At 35.5% G+C, this 18994-nt stretch overlaps 1 protein-coding gene across 1 annotated transcript in view; it reads left to right on the top strand.

Moving 5' to 3' along the window:
• LOC127456356 (neprilysin-like) overlaps positions 1–14673 on the top strand; it is a 65747-nt gene extending 51074 nt beyond the window's left edge. Inside the window, exons 10-23 of the mRNA XM_051724803.1 lie at positions 2305–2406; positions 3045–3181; positions 3714–3807; positions 3900–4028; positions 6782–6880; positions 7231–7308; positions 7422–7525; positions 7954–8012; positions 8128–8247; positions 8350–8483; positions 8926–8991; positions 12542–12637; positions 12729–12805; positions 12916–14673. Coding sequence (XP_051580763.1) covers positions 2305–2406; positions 3045–3181; positions 3714–3807; positions 3900–4028; positions 6782–6880; positions 7231–7308; positions 7422–7525; positions 7954–8012; positions 8128–8247; positions 8350–8483; positions 8926–8991; positions 12542–12637; positions 12729–12805; positions 12916–13015 — 1395 coding nt within the window. The 3' untranslated portion in view covers positions 13016–14673. The remainder of the gene's footprint in view (positions 1–2304; positions 2407–3044; positions 3182–3713; positions 3808–3899; positions 4029–6781; positions 6881–7230; positions 7309–7421; positions 7526–7953; positions 8013–8127; positions 8248–8349; positions 8484–8925; positions 8992–12541; positions 12638–12728; positions 12806–12915) is intronic.
• Positions 14674–18994: the final 4321 nt, after the last annotated feature.

Genomic DNA, 18994 nt, shown 5'->3' on the forward strand with positions numbered 1-18994 from the left:
TTCAGAATGGCACTTATTGAAAAAAACGTAAGTGTATGTTAACGTGTTCTGTGCCGATTTTGATCAGTTCTCTATTGTTTTTCTTTAGTCTAAGTAGTAATTTTATTGCATAGGCTATCTGCACTAAGTGCACTCTAGTGCACTAGTGATGGGCTATTTGCACTAAGTGCAAATAGCCCATCATGTTGGCAGAGGCTATTTACACTAACTCCACCCACCACTGCTCAGACCAAACTCATGACAGCCACGACAGATTTATTTGGGGTCAGCTTCTGATCAAATGCAGGCAGGAATATTTGAATTTTTCGCGATGGGGCAGAGACATTAAACTGGTTAATGGGTTAGACATTTAGTGGATTAAGAGATTGGATAACTAATTGACTCTCTGCGCGCCATTATTCTGGTGGAAACAGGATTTTATAACAAACTGAATCCCAATATGTAGCTGTAGTAGCTCTGGGTGTAATGACGGTATGAGTATGTGTTGTCATGCTGGAGATCTGGGTTTGAATCCTACCCCTTGACATACTTTTTCCCATGTCTCTACTCTTAATATTTCCTATAATACTACTTATAGTAATAAATAAAAGAGATTCCTCACAGTGATTTGTTCACAGTGAAGGTTGGGGAGTTGAGAGAAGGATTTGATCCGAATAAAATTAACCATGGTTTTACTGTGGTAATATTGTAGTAACCATGTGTTTTGGTGGAAACTATATAGTTCTGATGCACTAACCATGGTGTTACTACAGTAACATGTTGTTAATAGTAGTAACCATGTTTAATGTTGTGGTTACTATGATTTTACTAGAAAAATACCATGGTGATACTATGGTTACTGTAGTAAAACCATGGTTAAGTTTTGTAAGGAAGGGTTAGGGGTAGGGGTTGGTGTAGGGTGTCTGTGGGACCCAAATAAACACAATAAAAATGCTGCAGTGATGCCCCTATACTGTATGTTAGTATTTAAACAGAGGTGTAAGAGTATCTGCCATTATTTGCACTAGAGTGCAAATAGTATCTAACGCTAAACTAGAACATATAGTTATCTATGATTGCCTGGACGGAGTTCTTTTTGTTTCACATGTGTTATGGCTGGGGGCATTTTCTCTGCAAAGATATCAGCTGATCAAAACAATGGGCGTGTATATTGAAGTCTTAAAGGTGAAGTACACCTAAATCGAGCATTTCATTATGACTGTTTTTTGTGCAAAAAAACTTTACTAACATTTTAGGTGAACTAACATGAAATGCATGACATGACCCCTTAAATATGGGACCATTTTTAATAGTCAGACTATTCTTGAATAGTTTGAAAAGTCATTTTACACTTTATCTGCTGGTTGATACTGTCCAAAGTCATCACTAATTTTCTCACTAGCTTAATTTTTTTGCTCTTCATTTACTCATTTGGCATACACTTTTATTCATAGTGACTTACAGTGCATTCAGGGGATATATTTTATTGTATGTGTGTTCCCTGGTAATCAAACCCTTAACCTTGACATATAGTGTCAAGCTGTATCACTTGAGATACAGGAACCGCTAAATCGCTACATTCTTCATACTGTATGTTAGAGTTTCGTCAAAGCTTTTGGTGCAATAACAAATTTTTCATGTAATCATATCTGTAATAGGTACATAGCGAATATGCACACCTATGTTTACAAACAGTTCCTGGACCTGCTAATCAAGTTTTTTTTTATGCTTATTTAGCTAAACCTGGAAAATACTGGGGTGTTATTTGCAGCTTTATATCACAATCAGTGCCCATGTAAAAGGATGTTTGTTTCTTTTTTACCCATATGTTGTGTTCGTGCTTCACACTGAAACAATTTGCTAGAGAGGCTGTATCACCAGCACACTTTGGTAAATATCAGTGTTTTTCCACTGTTCGTGGTGACGTTTGTACCTTTTACGATAGTGAGCTCATTCCTTTCCAGTTTACAGAGTATGTATTACAAGCTAGTTTGTCTTGGAGCTGAATTCAAACCAACACTGCTTCTGACACATTCTAACTGACAGTAATAATCCTGTTACAATCATGCAACAATGCCATATAGATTTGTTTAATAGGGGTGGGTTTGGTTAAAGGTATTGTTCACAGATAGGTTACAGGTCCAAGATTTGATGTTCTAATGAGGCAAAGGCTTAAAACATTTTAAAAACACTGGAGGATGCCTTTGGGCTGTTGTGTGTTTTAATATTATAGGAGGAAGTGAAATGTCAAAGAGCTGTTGTATCTCCGTTTCACATCCTATGAAATGCTCTGTCACCCTTTTTAAAATATATCTTTCGTCACAGGCAACAGACACACCAGAAGACAGAAACAACCCGGTTCTACTTTATAACAAGATGCCTTTGGAGACCCTGAACACCAATTTCACCCTGGATATTAATTCCAGGGTAAGAAAGTGACAACTCCCATCTGAGACTGTGTACAGAGTGTCTCATTCACTCAAAAGTGCATACAAGTTTTCTTACTGTGCGCAGAAAACGTTCCGCCAATTGTACATACACACATAAATTTGTTCTTACCGCTGTTCTAATTTTGATGAATCTGGATTATTTGTGATTATTATCACAGTTAGTATTTAGCATAATACATGCACAAACCATCTCCATTTCCATTGGACACTCTCTGCAAACATATCCTTACACTCTCTAAAGGTTGTTTTTATGCAGAATCCCTGAGCTATATTGCACATCATATCTGCCACTCTGAAATAAGTATTATTATTATGTACTTATTGTAGGGTCACTTAGTTATTGGTTTTCATTTTTATCTTAAATGTAGGAAAAATGTAAGTGCAAACTTATTAATGCATCATTACGTTTGCACACAGGTTTTACGCACAAATACAAACATATGCATGGTTAGTGAATGACTGCCTTAGTTAAACACACCTGTTCTTTACCTAACAGTTTGTCTCTATTATATTTAATCCATATTGAACTATATTATGTATCAAATTCTCACAAACAACATGAATATGACAGATTTTCCTCCCATATTTATTTTGTCCCGCACTGCTATTGTTCAGGTGTTCAACTGGACGCACTTCACTAACAAGATCATGGACACAGTTGGCGTTCCCGTTACAGACAGTGAGGAGGTTATTGTGTATGCCCCTAATTACTTAAAGAGGCTCAGCCCTGTCCTTGCCAAGTACACTAAGAGGTAATTCACACAGACACTTCAGATGTATAATATTTAGCTCTGTTAGGTGATCAAGAGAATCTGCCATTAAAATCATGGCTATAGAACACTACCATACTAGTCATACTATTTTGTCATATGCAATATGCATATCATGCACAGTATACATATTTTCTGTATGCGTGAAAAACCTGGATGGCCTACTATATTTGTCAAAATGTGAAGTATATAGTAGAACACACTGTGTGAGATGCTGTGTTCCACAATGGTCAGATGAACCAAAACAATATTATCCTTAATTTTAAAAATCAGTATTTTTTGTTTGGACTGCCAAAAGTTATGACATTTTTTAAAATGAAAAATAGGCTTGCTGCATACAGCAAACAGTATTTAATGCACAGTATGCAGTAAGCAGCATGCTAGCATTCCAAACAAAACCGTTGACTTACCTTGGAGCCATGGTGCAGTGGTAGAATTTGTGCTTGTGATGCATAAAGTCTGTTTTGAATTTAAACAATGTTGAATTAAGATAGTTCTGTGATTGTGTGTACAGGGACATTCAGAACTACATGGTGTGGCGCTTCATAATGAATCTGGTGGTCGGTCTGAGTAGGCCATACAGGGAGACCAGGAAAGCCTTCAGAAAGGTGATGACAAAGGAAATTTAATTAAAACTACGAACTGACTTTTGCTTTAGCTATGTTTTTCACATTTAGGCTATTGCTCTTACTTATCTCAGGCTATCTATGGGACCAGCTCTGAAGCAGCGGTTTGGAGGCAGTGTGCCATCTACGTAAACAACAACATGGAAAATGCTGTGGGGAGATTGTACGTGGAGGAAGCCTTTGCTGGAGATAGCAAAGGAATGGTGAGATCTAATAAAAATGTCTATAGGTAGCATTTTAAACATTGATTATTAATATCTAATATTACTGGAAATACTCCATATGTTCTGTGTTTTATAGCATGCTTCAGGTTATACTAAAAATGGAATGTATTATTAAAAACTTATTTTACAATGGTTAAATGAATGTATATGAATTTTATTCCATTTTAATTCTACTTCAATTCAAATTGAAATTGCAATTCTACATATGTTTGCTTACTCAATTTAAAGGATCTGAATTGGAACTGAATTGACATTCTTAATTCAAATCTGAATTCTGCACAACCCTACTGCAATGTGGGTCCTATATATTGTTCTGTGGAGATGTGCGTTTTCAGGGTTTCTGGAGTTTGTGTTTGTACAATACTCTATCGGGCATGTGTGGATTGACTTGGGTCGGGTCCATTTCCTCCTATGCATGTACAAACAGCTGAGAACTGCACCAAGACCACCTGTCATGAAACACGCTCTCTGGCACTACATTAATCACTGGACTCTCCTGGCCCCATACCCATGTACATGGCAACACCCTGCACAGTGTTATATTATCATTTTTCCAGTGTTATGTGTGCAACTACAGACAAGTATCTTAATTGTTGAATTCCCTCCATTTCCAACCAGTGCTGTTAATTGAATCAACATGAAAATTCTACTGTTATTTACTCACCCACATGCTGTTCCAAACCTGTTGATATTTTTTTTTTCTGTGGAACACAAAAGGAGAATAGTTGTTGATTATCAGGAAGATTATCAATGAATAAGGACTTAAATTTTGTCTGTTCCTCATACAAAGATGTTATATGAATTCAGATGTTAAATGGACTACTTTTATGGTTCTTTTCTCTTTTGTCCTTTTTTAGAACTTAACAGTCGTAGTCACTATGAACTGTTCTTGTATGTAAAAAAGAGCTTTGTATAGATTTTTCAGATTTCTCCTTTGTTTTTCATGGATAAAATAACAGCATATGTTTTTTGTAAGAGCATGAGAGTAAATAATATCCGGATTTTTTTGTGGGTGAACTATTCCATTAATAATAGATTACAATTGGTCTTTGAGTCTAGGTAATTATTATTATTTTTTTAACAGATATGTACATTCAATAGCCACATGCATGTAATCATTCCATGTACTGCATGTGCTGTGTACATTGGTAAATGTCAGCTTGCTTGATGACATTGGTGTTTTTTGGCACATTTTGGCCAAACCACAGATCATTACTCACAGCATCCATGTTGTGCCAGTGCGTTTGAGGTCACCACGATAACATTACAGATACGCGCATGAAATATCTTCCAATAATTGGCCTATTCCTCATCCACTGCTGTCTATCTGTCCAGCAGTCTATCTAGACGTCATGAGTCATGATAGCAATGTTCTGTGAGCTATCAGTGGTCTCTCTGAATCTGTCTGCTAGTTTAATAAATGAGAGAACAAGATATCTTATAAGTTCCAGTCAAAACAACCCTGTCACGTAGAGTGTGATAATTCCTTAGACGGAGCTGATTTTTCCATACTGTATCTATATGTCAAACACAAATAGGTTACGCTATTTTGGAAATTATGTACAGGTCAAAGACCACAAAAAGTAAAAGACATATTTATATATTAATTCTTAATTTAGAGAAATATTAGGCATCTTTTTATAGCTTAAATTAGACTGTGATACTGAATAATGTCTGTTAATCAGTTGATGTATCATTGTACATCAACTTGTACAAATGCTTTAGATTTGATCAATCAATGTCCCAACTAAACGACACTAACTATTTGTTAGTTAATAGATGAACTTTTTGTTAATCAAATGTAAAACAAAGCATAAACACAACCTAATAAACAGTTAAATCAGTCTTTAACTACTGTGTACTTACATTAAAATAAAACTAATAATGTGATAAAATATACTTATTGTGTACTTACATGTTGTTACATTGTACTTACATTTAATCAACATGTATGTACACAATAACTACATTGTATCAAACTCTTTTTAATGTAAGGGCATAGTACATTGTAAATAATTGCCAGGATTTTACAAGATTTAACAGTAATTTCTTACAATAAAATAAGTTTTCACTATTTTACTGTAAAATCAATGCAGGCTAGGTCATTTTCTGTCACAACACAACACATTTCTGGGAAAAAAAGAAATTTGAATATCACACTGCATTATGGGAAAATGGTGTTTCATTTGAAGTCACCATTATGGTGTTTAGTGTTCCCTTTGGATGGGACCTTATCTTATATTTCTAATAAAATTTCTCCCAGTTGGTGCAATTGTGTTGAAGAACACAATTTATTGTACTGTAATGAATGGAGAAAATAGTACATTTAGTGGTTGACTTTATGTCATCCTCTGAAATATGAGTTGTCAATAAGGCATGCAAGATATCATCACTCAGCATACAAATCTCAACGATGGTGACAATTAACAAACACTGTAGATTTGTGATTCTACAACACAGCACTGCTACATTACAATAATTTATTGGTCTTGTTCACTGTGAAGTCACAGTATACAGTTGTCTTTTAGTTTTAATTGTAGAAATGCTACTGTAAAATATACTGTGAAAGTCATGCAACTAGTAGCCAGGAATTTACTGTAAACTCACACAAAATTGTTTTTTTTTACAGTGTATTTAAAGTGACCTACTGTAATATAAAGTGGGACCAACAAATCCTTTAAAGAGTTTGTATGGAATGTCTCATTTGGTGTCCTTATTTGTGATTGGCTCAGATGGACGAGATGATCGCTAACATCAGAGAGGTGTTTGTAAGTAACCTGGATGAACTAGCTTGGATGGACGCTGAAACTAAGAAAGCTGCAGAGGAGAAGGTGAGGCTTATTTTAAATCCATCCATAAAAGCTGAAAGATGCAGTAAAATCACTGTTGATTGAAAGAAGAGCTAAGACTTGAAATGATTCCATGTGGAACAGGGACATCAAGATATTAAAGGCCTTAGAGCTTTGGGCTGAGACATGGCAAAGAGTAACTTTGAAAGCTCATTTAATCTAAGATTAAAGAGTTATAAAGATTGATTATAATTGACTTACTGCTGAACCATAGAGAGATCTTTGAAGTGTGTAGCTGCAATTTTACATTGTGAGCATAGTGTGTTATATCCCCCCAGACCTATGAAACTTATAAGCTATTTTGACATTTTCTTTACTCCTCCTCATTACAGGCACGAGCAATCCGAGAAAGAATTGGTTTTTCAGAAAACATCATGAATGACACATACCTAGACCAGGAGTACCAAGATGTGAGTGACTACAAGATGTGTATGGGAGGAGTTCATTTGTCCAAAAAGTTTATGCTACTCTAAATAATTTACTGTTAGACAACTTACGTGTTTGTCATTTTTCATATTACTAGTTAAGCTACAATGGAGATGAATACTTTGAGAACATTCTGAAGAACTTGGAATTTGGTCAGAAGAAACGGCTGAAGAAATTAAGAGTAAATGTGAACAAACAAGAGTAAGAAATATATCTTCTCTATTTATTTTTCATGTAGGTTATATTCACTTATAACTTGATTTGCATAGACAAGTTTAGGTTTTAGGCTTTGATTCTGTGTAAATTTAATGATGCAGCAAAGCCGCTTTGTCATTTTCATGACACTCAGCGCATGACCTGTTTTCTGTTGACTGTGCACAAGAATCAATATATATTAAACCTAATGAGGAGTATGAACTTTAGAATTAAATTAATGTAACTAATTTAAACCTGAAATTGAAATCTGTTTAAATCTTACTATTGCTGGTAATATTTTTTTTTTAATTTTTTTTTTTAGCACTGGAAGGCTCTAAAATAGCATTGTCATTTTTTATTTAGTAACTGCTATGAACCCTTACTAAAAAAGATCTTACATTAAATATTAAAGTGATATGCATCTTTAATTCAAGGTGGATCACAGGAGCTGCTGTGGTCAATGCATTCTACTCATCTAGCAGAAACCAAATAGGTACTACTTAATTACACATATTTACACAAAACATAGCAATAATGAGCAATAATGAGCAATAATGAGCCTGAGCATTCAAATAGTAACTATACTTAAATAGTCTGCGCTCTCCCAGTATTTCCTGCAGGTATTCTTCAGCCTCCATTCTTTGGTAAAGGTCAGCCCTGGTCTCTGAACTACGGAGGCATCGGCATGGTCATTGGACATGAGATCACACATGGTTTTGATGACAATGGTATCAGACCAGACTCAGAGACAGCAATTCCTAAATATTCCTCCAGTTATGACTCTTCACCTTCCATGTGCTTGACTTTGTGTCATTTCTATTCTTGTTCAGGACGTAATTTTGACAAAGATGGTGACCTCAAAGATTGGTGGACTCCATCTTCGACTCAGAAGTTCCATGAGCTTTCGAAATGTATTGTGGACCAGTATGGGAGCTTCTCTTGGGACTTGGCGAATGGACAAAATGTATTCAACCAATGTTTTCATTACTTACTTCCATTGTCAATAACTGTCTAATCCAGCCATGACTATTTTTATATTACATTTATTGCATAATACCCAAGAGAATAGTGCACTGCAATATCCCGGTCACATGATGAGTTTTTCAAGTTATAATAGCAAATAGTATCTGGTACAACAAAGCTTGCCACCTTTAACAATGTAGCAAACATTGTTTAACAAAAAATGCTACAGTTATATCTGTCATACTCAGGCTATTTTCCATGATTTGCACATTAGACTCATGAGAGTTTTTGACCAAAATGTGGGCCTTATTGTCCACAAATAGTTTTCCTGGAATTAGAGTAAACAGTGATTTTCTGGAAATGTAGAAGGATATCTAAATCACTGTATTATTTTCCATCCCTCTCATTTCTTCTTCTCTCTCCACTGTCCTTTGTGAGAACAGCTAAATGGGAATAATACCCTTGGGGAGAACATTGCTGACAATGGGGGTATTCGCCAGTCTTATCAAGTAAGAACAGGGCATCTTACCCTTCACCGCGGCTGTCTTGACATCCCTCTGTACTACCAAAAGAATTGGTTTAGTTTAAAGGAATAGTTCACCCAAAAATGAAAACTTGTTTCAAAACCATATACTGTTATTTATTTATTTTTTCTGTTGAACACAAAGGGGGGATTTTGAAGCAGCACTTTTCATTCAGCCCCACACAAAAACATAATAAAAGTAGTCCATATGATTTATGTGCTATATTCCAAGTCATCTGAAACCATACCATAGATTTGTGTGGGAAATGATTCACTTGATTGGTTTCCAACCATTTATTTTAATGTGAATTTTACATTTGCTTAAGAAATGGAAAAGAATGGAAATGGAAAAGCTTGATATGTGCTTAAACTCTCAAAATTGCCTTATAGGGATAGTACAACCGACAATGAATATTCTCCCATCATTTACTCACCCTCATGCCATCCCAGAAGTGTATGACTTTCTTTCTTCTGCTGAACACAAACAAAAATATTTAGAAGAATACCTCAGCTCTGTAGGTCCATACAATGCAAGTGAATGGTGATCAAAATATTGAAGCTCCAAAAAGCACATAAAGGCAGCATAAAAGTAATCCATACAACGCCAGTGGTTAAATCCATATCTTCTGAAGCAATATGATAGAGTTGATGTACTTGAGTTCGGACTCAAGTCCAAGTCATGAGTCAAATTTTAATGGACTTGGACTTGTCATGGACTCTGATGCATTTTTACTCAGACTTGACTCGGACTCGAGCCTTTCGGACTTGGGATTCAGCCTGAAAGCTTGAGTCCAGCCGAGTCCATGGCATTTGTGATGCAATGAAAAACAAACAAACAAACAAAAAAATAACGTAACATAGGGTGACCATACGTCCTCTTTTCCCCAGACATGTCCTCTTTTTCAGACATGAAAAAAGTGTCCTGCCGGGATTTCAAAATTGCCTCTAAATGTCCGGGAATTGGCTTTGTCTTCATATTGATGTGCTGTCTACAGTTATTACTATCATACATTCTGTGTATTTGATACTGCGCATCAGTTTTCACGTATATATGTCCTTACGTATGATTATTCTGGCTGAGAGCAGCAGCGTACACACTTTCAAAGTACTTTTTATAACTCACCCGCGTGCCCGTGCTGTATGTGTGTGCAGGAAAGATATCGCCACACGTGCTCTGCCGCTCTCATCCAGAAACATCAATAATGTAAGTACACTTTAAAAAGTATGTTCCCCAACTCTGTAAATTATTAAATAGAACAAATGTTTTATCAGACTCATGCTTACTATGCAAAGTCATTTCTAACTGAAAATGTTGACTCTATCGAGTCAAAATCAAATTTACTACGTTTCAGGGACATTTAAACTAATATGACGGATGAAATAGACCATGATGGAATTTGTACAACTCAGTCCATCACATATATGTAGCGCAACCTCTGTGTGTTACCTGTAAAGCTGACACTTGCGTTTCAATGGCAAAAAAGTCGGAAAATACAATGAAGTACACAAATGAGGGGAGAAGTTTCTACTCACCTATTATCCATAAAAAATATAATGTGAAAAGAACTAAACTTTAGCACAAGGTGAGTTTGAGCTTGACTTTAGGGAAGTAGGCTATACCTGGACACAGCAGGAGGACTGAAAAGTGTGAAGTGTAGTACTATATTATATATAAAAAAAAAATTATGGTATCTGATCTTTTCTGTTTTTATTTTATGTTGCTGTATTTAATTTTATGGGCATTATTAAATGTTTTAATATTACCATTTATTAAATGTATTAAACACATTAAATGTATTTCATTAATTACATTAAATATATTTCACCTATAATTTTAGATAAAACTAAACTAAATTGAATGAACAAATTGAAAGTGAAGAAGAAATAAAAACTAAATTCAAAATCGAAATAACAATAACTCTGGTTGTAATGACTAATGCAGCTTTCACTTTCTTTGGTGTATGTTTGAGTGGAGGGGAAAAGCAACAAATAACTGAAATGTCAACAGAACGCAATAAGAAGTGTGTTGAAGGGCAGTTTTGTCTTCATACACCTAAAGCATATGCTTTCATTCTGAAACCACTTTGAAATTTGTCCAGCAGGATAATCATTTGTTTTTTGCATTTGTATTGGCAAATTGTTTTTCTTAGTTGTGAAGGTTAAAATAAGCTTAACATATTGATGTCGAGTTTACGGATACAATTTTAATTCAGATTCTTGAACAGATTAATTCGGACTCGGACTCGACTTGGACTCGCCCCGTTATGGACTTGGTCTTGAGTCCGACTCGGGCTCGACTCGGACTCAATTGTTTAAAGACTCGGACTTGACTCGGACTTGACTAAGGTGGACATAACACTATGATATGATAGGTGTGAGTGAGAAAGAGATAAATATTTAGGTCCTTTTTTACTATCGATCTCCACATTCACTTTCACATTCTTCTTTTATTTTTGGCAATTCGCATTCTTCGTGCATATCGCCACCTACTGGGAAGGTAGGAGAATTTATAGTACAAAAGGACTTAAATATTGATCTGTTTCTCCCCCACACCTATCATATCGCATCTGAAGATTTAGATATAACCACTGGAGTCATATGGATGACTTTTATGCTGCCTTTATGTGCTTTTTGGAGCTTAAAATTGGATGACAAGGTGGGCTCCCTCAAGATAATGGAAACAATGTAGTGGATGAAAACACGCAATGAGTCTTTCTTTAAAACCACTTTCTTTAGACACATTTCTAGAAATGCAAAAAATTTGAATGGAAACCCAGCTAGTGACAGCTTTTCTAAGCTGCACTGCACAAACTATCATATTGCATTAGAAGAATACTTTAATGTGTTTTTTTGCCATTTGTGGGCCTTTAGAGATGTGGTCACTATGAGCTATTTTTCAATTTGATTCTTCAAAATTATCCTTTTATGTTCCACAGATAAAATAACAGCATAGGGCCTTAGAACGACATGAAGTCAGGTAAATAATGCCAGAATTTTCATTTAGGGGTAAACTATTCCTCTAATACACTTTTTCCTTCCAAAATGCTCCAAAATGTCAATCATCTTGTATTGTACATCTAATCCGAGCCTGTGCAATCAAAGGAATTATATTTGAAGAGTAAAAAAAGAAAGAAGTGATGATAGACTCTCATATGCTGAACAGAAAAGACAGCTCTGTTTGTTCCACTGTGGATGGATTTCTGTCAGACTGTGATGACAGAGGGAATCGGCTTAATAGTTTAGTCTCGTAGAAAGGGGAGAAAATGGCTCATGGACTGTATAATTTAGTGTGTTTAATGCTAGGCCTCACTGAACCATCAAATAGAGGCCAACAGTATATAAGAAGCAATCATAAATCTGTCACTGATTCACTGGTCACATGTGATTTACATTTTCTTCAGAGAATATTTGGCTGTGAGATGATACTTCATGTCTGATGTTAATTATTATTTAGAAATCGGAGGAAACAAGAAATTATTTCCAGTAACCGCTTCCCATGATTCTTCATTATCGCTGCTGTGCTGTCACTTTTTCAGGCCTACCAGAACTATGTGAAGAAACATGGAAAGGAAGCTCCTCTGCCTGGAACTGACCTCAGTCATGAGCAACTTTTTTTCCTTAACTTTGCACAGGTGAAACTCTTTAATACATAGGATCAACCTTAATTTAGGGAATAGGAATGTCTCCTTGAAGCTTCTTGAACATCCTTATTTTGCTTTCAAGGTTTGGTGTGGAACACATAGACCTGAACATGCTGTCAACTCAATCAAAACTGACGTCCACAGTCCAGGGAAGTTCAGGTATGTCAACCTACATTCACTCACAATGACAAACTTTGGTCTTCATGCCTTCAGACTGTTAACCAGCATGTTTGAACTTGATCTCTACTTTGCAATTTCTCTTTGTGCAGAGTCCTTGGTTCATTACAGAACTTTCCAGAGTTTGCCAAAGCCTTTCAGTGCCAGAAACACAACTACATGGTGCCTGAGAAGATTTGCCGGGTGTGGTGATGACTCTTGGGATAGAAGATGAGGGTTTAATTGAGGACCTGTGGTCCGTAGACCCTCTCACCTCTCTGTTGACTCTTAGACCACTGTGGCAGAAGCTGAGAAATGTTCTCAACAGGGTAAGCTAGGGTCGCTACGCTCAGCTCCACTAGTGCACTTGAGCAATTTATGGAGAGTGGGAACTGTCTCGATTCACTCCTACAAGCAACAGCCAATTTTTTGTATTTTAGTCAGTGCAATCTTTACTCAATCCATGGCTCTTACTGTTTGTATACACTATGACAAATCTAAAATGACAACTATGTAAGTAGAGATACTGTCAACATTTTGTATCACTTTTTGTTAATATCAAGTAAAACTGTGAATTGGCTATATTAGTAGCATTCTATATAGGCCTATACATATTTATCACAATACCTGTATAACTCCACTGCTTGTACCACCACTGTTCAACCAGAACAGATTCTGTATGATGCTACCCAGATATGCCAAGAATTGTATGTATAATACTATGGGAGTTAATTGATATTTCAGTGAACTACCAGGAAATTATTACACTCTGTATTCATTTATCTGAAAACAAGCAAACTATCTAATTTGTATTCATCACAGTGTAAATTAAAAATATGTAGATTAATTTGTAATTTGTGTCAATGGATTTTCCATAGAAAATGTCATAATATCATAAATGATTAACTGAGAATATGACAAACTGTCAAATGACATGTCTTGTGACAGCAGAAGCACAGGAGATATGAAATTCAAATGTATTTGAGTGTACTTGTGCGATGGTCTACATTTTTTTTTTCTCATTGTATATGCTAGCCTTGACATTTGCTTGTATGAATGGGTGTGGATGTGACAAATAATCTGCAGCCTGTCTGCCATGATGGACTAAAAGCCTTAAAATTAGCTATTGATGTTGTCATATGAAGTACAAGGCTACATTAGTCATACTGAGGTCAGTCCATGCACACAATAAATATTTATGCCAAAGATTTTTACACTTACCCTCGCTCTGTGATCTAGAAAATTTGATATGGTAGTTTCCGAACTGCTGGTCCAAACACACCCTTCATAAACTCATAAGCAATGACACATACTTCCAAAACTAATGTTACTCTTTTCTTTTACTACATTAATGAAAATGTATATGATTATATTAGTGATATTGTTAGTGATCAGGTAACTATGTATTTTACATGAGCCGAACAAGATTATTTTCAAGGGCATTGGGATATTGTAGGCTAAAACATGAACTGCAAAAAATCATTTTGTATGTTTGTCATGTTTTCCAGCAAAAATATCTAAACATACATATAACAAGATAAATATACTTGAAAATCAAATTGACATAAGAAATTAAATCTTGCTCTCAGTGAAATCTAAGAAAATGCTGTGAGATTTATGCTTAAAAAATCCCAATTAGATACATTTTGTTAGATTTTTCTGCAAACAAGACTTAATATCTTGCCATTTTGGTCTTCAATATCTTGTTTTACAGGAATAGTTCATCCAAAAATAAAAATATCTCATCATTTACTCACCATCATGCCATGACAGATGTATGTCTTTCTTTCTTCTGAAGAACACAAATTAAGATTTTTATAAGAGTATCTCAGCTCAGAAGGTCCATACAATGCAAGTGAATGGGTGCCAAAATTGTGAAGCTCCAAAAATCACATAAGTCAGCATAAAAGTAATCCATATGACTCCAGTGGTAAAATCCATATCTTCAGAAGTGATATGATAGATGTGGGTGAGAAACAGATCAATATTTAAGTAAATATTTGCCAGAAATTCTTCTTCCTGCCCAGTAGGGCATATGAAGAATTTTAAAGTGAAAGTTAAAGTGGATATTGACTGAGCAGTGAGGATAATTTATAGTAACAATTGACTTAAATATTGATCTGTTTCTCACCCACACCTATCATATCACTTCTGAAAACATTGATTTAACGACCGGATTCATATGGATTACTTTTATACTGACGTATGTGATCTTTGGAGCTTCAAAATTTTGGCACCCATTCACTTTCATTGTATGAACCAAACGAGATATTCTTCTTCTAAATCATAATTTGTGTTCAGCTGATGAAAGAAAGTCATACACATCCAGGATGGCATAAGGGTGAGTAAATGATGAGAGAATTTAAATTTTTGGGTGAACTATTCCTTTAAGGATGATAAGATTAAAATACAGATTTTGCAGGGTGAAACATTATTTTAAGGAATTTCGTTGGAAAGCTCCTCTGTGAGTCAACATAAGCATCAAAATGCTACTGTTTTTTATTTTCTGTTTTGTTCTTTTCAATCCATTTGTTTCCTGAAAGTTGTATTAATACTTCAAAGTTTGTGAACACCGCTTATCTGATAAAAAAAAAAAAAAAAATCAATACTGTTCACCAAAATCCATCTCAACCACTCCACGGACAGATATACCTCAGATGCCTGTATTAAGATACTTTGTAATAAGCATCATTGAAAGAGAAATATGTTTTAATAAATTGTTAATGTAAAATCTCTCTTTGTTATGCATTTTGTTCTCTCAAGGTCTTTGTCTCTTAGATGAAAAGCATATAACAGGGAATACAAACAGGCCACAAAAAACAGCCTCTCTGTCATTTTCTTTGGCAGGCAAACAAGCTCTGGAAGACTGCCGTGAAACATATCTGTGGCCCAGTGAAAAGAAGCATTGTTATTTTTCCCTATGTAATGCTTTTACAGTGCATTAGGTCAGAGTCAGAGTGGGTATACACACTCTCACATGGGGCCTTGCAAAGATCAGTGTACAGCCCTTTACCGTATGCATGGTTACAAATTTTTGCATGGTCAAACACATTTTCCAGCAGGACAACTTCAAACCACATACTGCCCGGATTTCAAGTACATGGCTGTGTAAGCAGAGAGTGTGGGTGCTAGATTGGTCTGCCTGCAGTCCTGACCTGTCTCCAATAGAGAATGTGTGGCGCATTATGAAGCTCACCATATGGCATCGAAGACCAATTGTGCAGCTAAAGATCTACATAATGGATGATTGCGGGACAATTCCACTTTCTAAACTTAACAAACTTGTGTCTTCAGTGCCCAAATGCTTAATAAGTGTTATTAGAAGAAATTGTGATGTTTCACAGTGGTAAACACTCGACTGTCCCAACTTTTTTGGAGCGTGTTGCAATCATCTGATTTGAAATTACTGTACATTTTCAAAAAACAATTACATTAACAAGGAAAAACATAATGTAATGTGTAGTAATAGTGCTTTCAATATAGCAAATGGTGAATATAATTTACATATCACTCTTTTTTGTGTTTATTAGCATTTTTCATACTATCCCAACTTTTTCGGAATTGGGGTTGTACCATCATGAACCACTTACTTGAGGATTAACATGACCACCGAAATTTCAAAACATGTCTAAAACAATATTTGTTATTTGATCATTTAGGAGCAAATAAATGCACTCTCTCTTTGCTTGCTGCTCTTTTTGGCCAGTACTTTATTTTTGCATGTGAATGAGGCTGAACAGACCTAATTCACTGTCTCAACCACAGAAAATCTTTCAGCGACTCTAGCACCCAATTTCTCTTTTTCAGAAAACTATTTAATGATTCTAACAACCATTTCAACTGTAATACTGTTGAGGTGCTTACACTTTTATGAGCTTCTTGGCTCTGAAATATGGTCTTAAGGCCAAGAAAATTCAAAATTAGAACACCCTCCCGCATGCAGACATTACAGTTTTGTCTTGCTCAGTCACCCCAAGTCATTAATACGCTCAAGCTAAATTAGACATTTAACACTATGCCATGCAATTACCATTCATAGTCAAATAATGACAAAGTAAGAACCAAAATGATGCATTATTGACAGCTGCATTGTCCAATCAACAGCTATGTTACTGAAGGATGTGTGGTCAAAATAATCTGCAGTCGACAAGTCTATCCCATTTAGCATATTTCTGCACTGTTCTAATCTATGCTACTTTGTAGTACAAGTAGAACGAATAGTTTGAGTTCACATCGAAAATTGAGACAATGCTGGACTCAATGGAGCTTATCTAACATGCCAAAGCTAATGACCCCACATCACATATGTTTGAAAAATCATTGGCCACAACTGAAAACAGCAAATACATTTGTGTATTTGTTCTAGATAGCTGAGCACACAATGTATAGTGTAACAACATAGTGTATAGTACATAATCTCAGACACAATAACAGAGCAAGGTGAGCTTTCAGAATTACCTTTGGCTTTTTCCAATCCTCATCGTGCCCATCCACACTTACAGAACTATTGATTTTCTAGACGTGTTCTCTCAGAAACAGACCTATATTCTCAGTCATGCACATTGATAGAGCAAATTTACACCTGATTGGACACAACTAACTCCATGTGACTGACGTTAGCTGTCACAAATCAAAAGAATCAGAAAACCATCAAAAATAAAATAAAATAAAGTCATGACACGGAGGCAGATAACACCTGAACTCATAGAGAAAGAAAAGTCTAGTAAAGGGGTGCAGGATAACTGTTTCAAATGTGTATGATATAAACCAAACTGGCATGAGCATACAAGTAAGAAATACCACCACACTAGCAAGAGTGCTGTTGTACTCAATATCAGCATAGCTGTGCAAGTAATTACAGCTGTGCTGATATTAAGTATACCAACACAAAATTTGACATAACAGTTCTATAAACAAGACGTTTATTTTGAGTAACTTGCATTATATAGACACAACATGGCCAGTTTTTTTGTTTCTTTTTCCTCCCCCAACAAAAATATCTCCAAAAACAAGCCAAAGCAGGATCATTGCATGTCACTGAAATGCCTCAAATACATTGTGAATCACATAGTGAAATGTAATGATGTTATTAGAAATATCAGCACTACTGGAATGTTGTTTGTCCAATCAAATTAGACAGGAACTAAAGGTTAATATATTCAATATATTTGACAACCCATTTTAGATTTTTAATGCTTCATTGCTTAGATCTCATAATATGCCAAATAATGCATGAAGATTAAATGGAAATTAGCAATTCACACAGCATGTAAATCATGCTGCTATGAAGGACTATTATTTAAAGTCACATGATAATCATACCTGATTGTAATTGAACATTGCTTTATACTGTAGCAGAATGAGGTTGAAGTAAAGGACCAAAAAGTGGTGGTGGTGGAGGTGTGAAAATTCTCTCATGATTTACTCACCCTTCTGCCATCCAAGTGTGTGTGACTTTCTTTCTTCTGCAGAACACAAATTAAGATTTTTGAAGAATTTCTCAGCTCTGCTGGTCCTCACAATGTAAGTGAAGGGGTACCTAAATTTGAAGCTCCAAAAGGACATAAAGACAGCATAAAATCTATCCATAACTCTAGTAGTTATCTCCATATCTTCAGAAGCGATATGATAGGCGTAGGTGAGAAATAGATACATATACATAGTTCCCTTTTCCTATAAATCTTCACTTTCACTTTCAAATTCTTCTTCTTTTGTTTTTGGTGATCCACGTTCTTTGTGCATATCGCCACCTACTGGGCAAAGAGGAGAATTTACAGTAAAAAAAGACCTCTGTTTCATACCCACACCTATCATATCGCTTCTGAATATATAGATTTGGCTGGAGTCTTAGGGATTACTTTTATGCTGCCCTTATGTGCTTCTTGGAGCTTCACAATTTGGTCATGTTTTTGTGTTTCAGAGAGAAAAGAGGTGCTGATGTAAGACGTTCACTAAAATCACAGACCTTACCACAACACCACTGTGACCTTTCCCACCGAGAAAGTGTGAAAGGTCTCACTTTATTTTTATTTTTTATTTTTTTAAAGCATAATCTACAATCACTTTTTTCAAGGACATCACAGGCATTACAGCTTCATTTTCTGTTACAGCATAATTTTCTGTAAAGCTGCTTTGAAACGATGTGTGTTGTGAAAAGCACTATACAAATAAAAATGAATTGACTTGACTTGG

This window comes from Myxocyprinus asiaticus, chromosome 18 (assembly GCF_019703515.2).
Source record: "Myxocyprinus asiaticus isolate MX2 ecotype Aquarium Trade chromosome 18, UBuf_Myxa_2, whole genome shotgun sequence".
NCBI lineage: Eukaryota > Metazoa > Chordata > Actinopteri > Cypriniformes > Catostomidae > Myxocyprinus > Myxocyprinus asiaticus.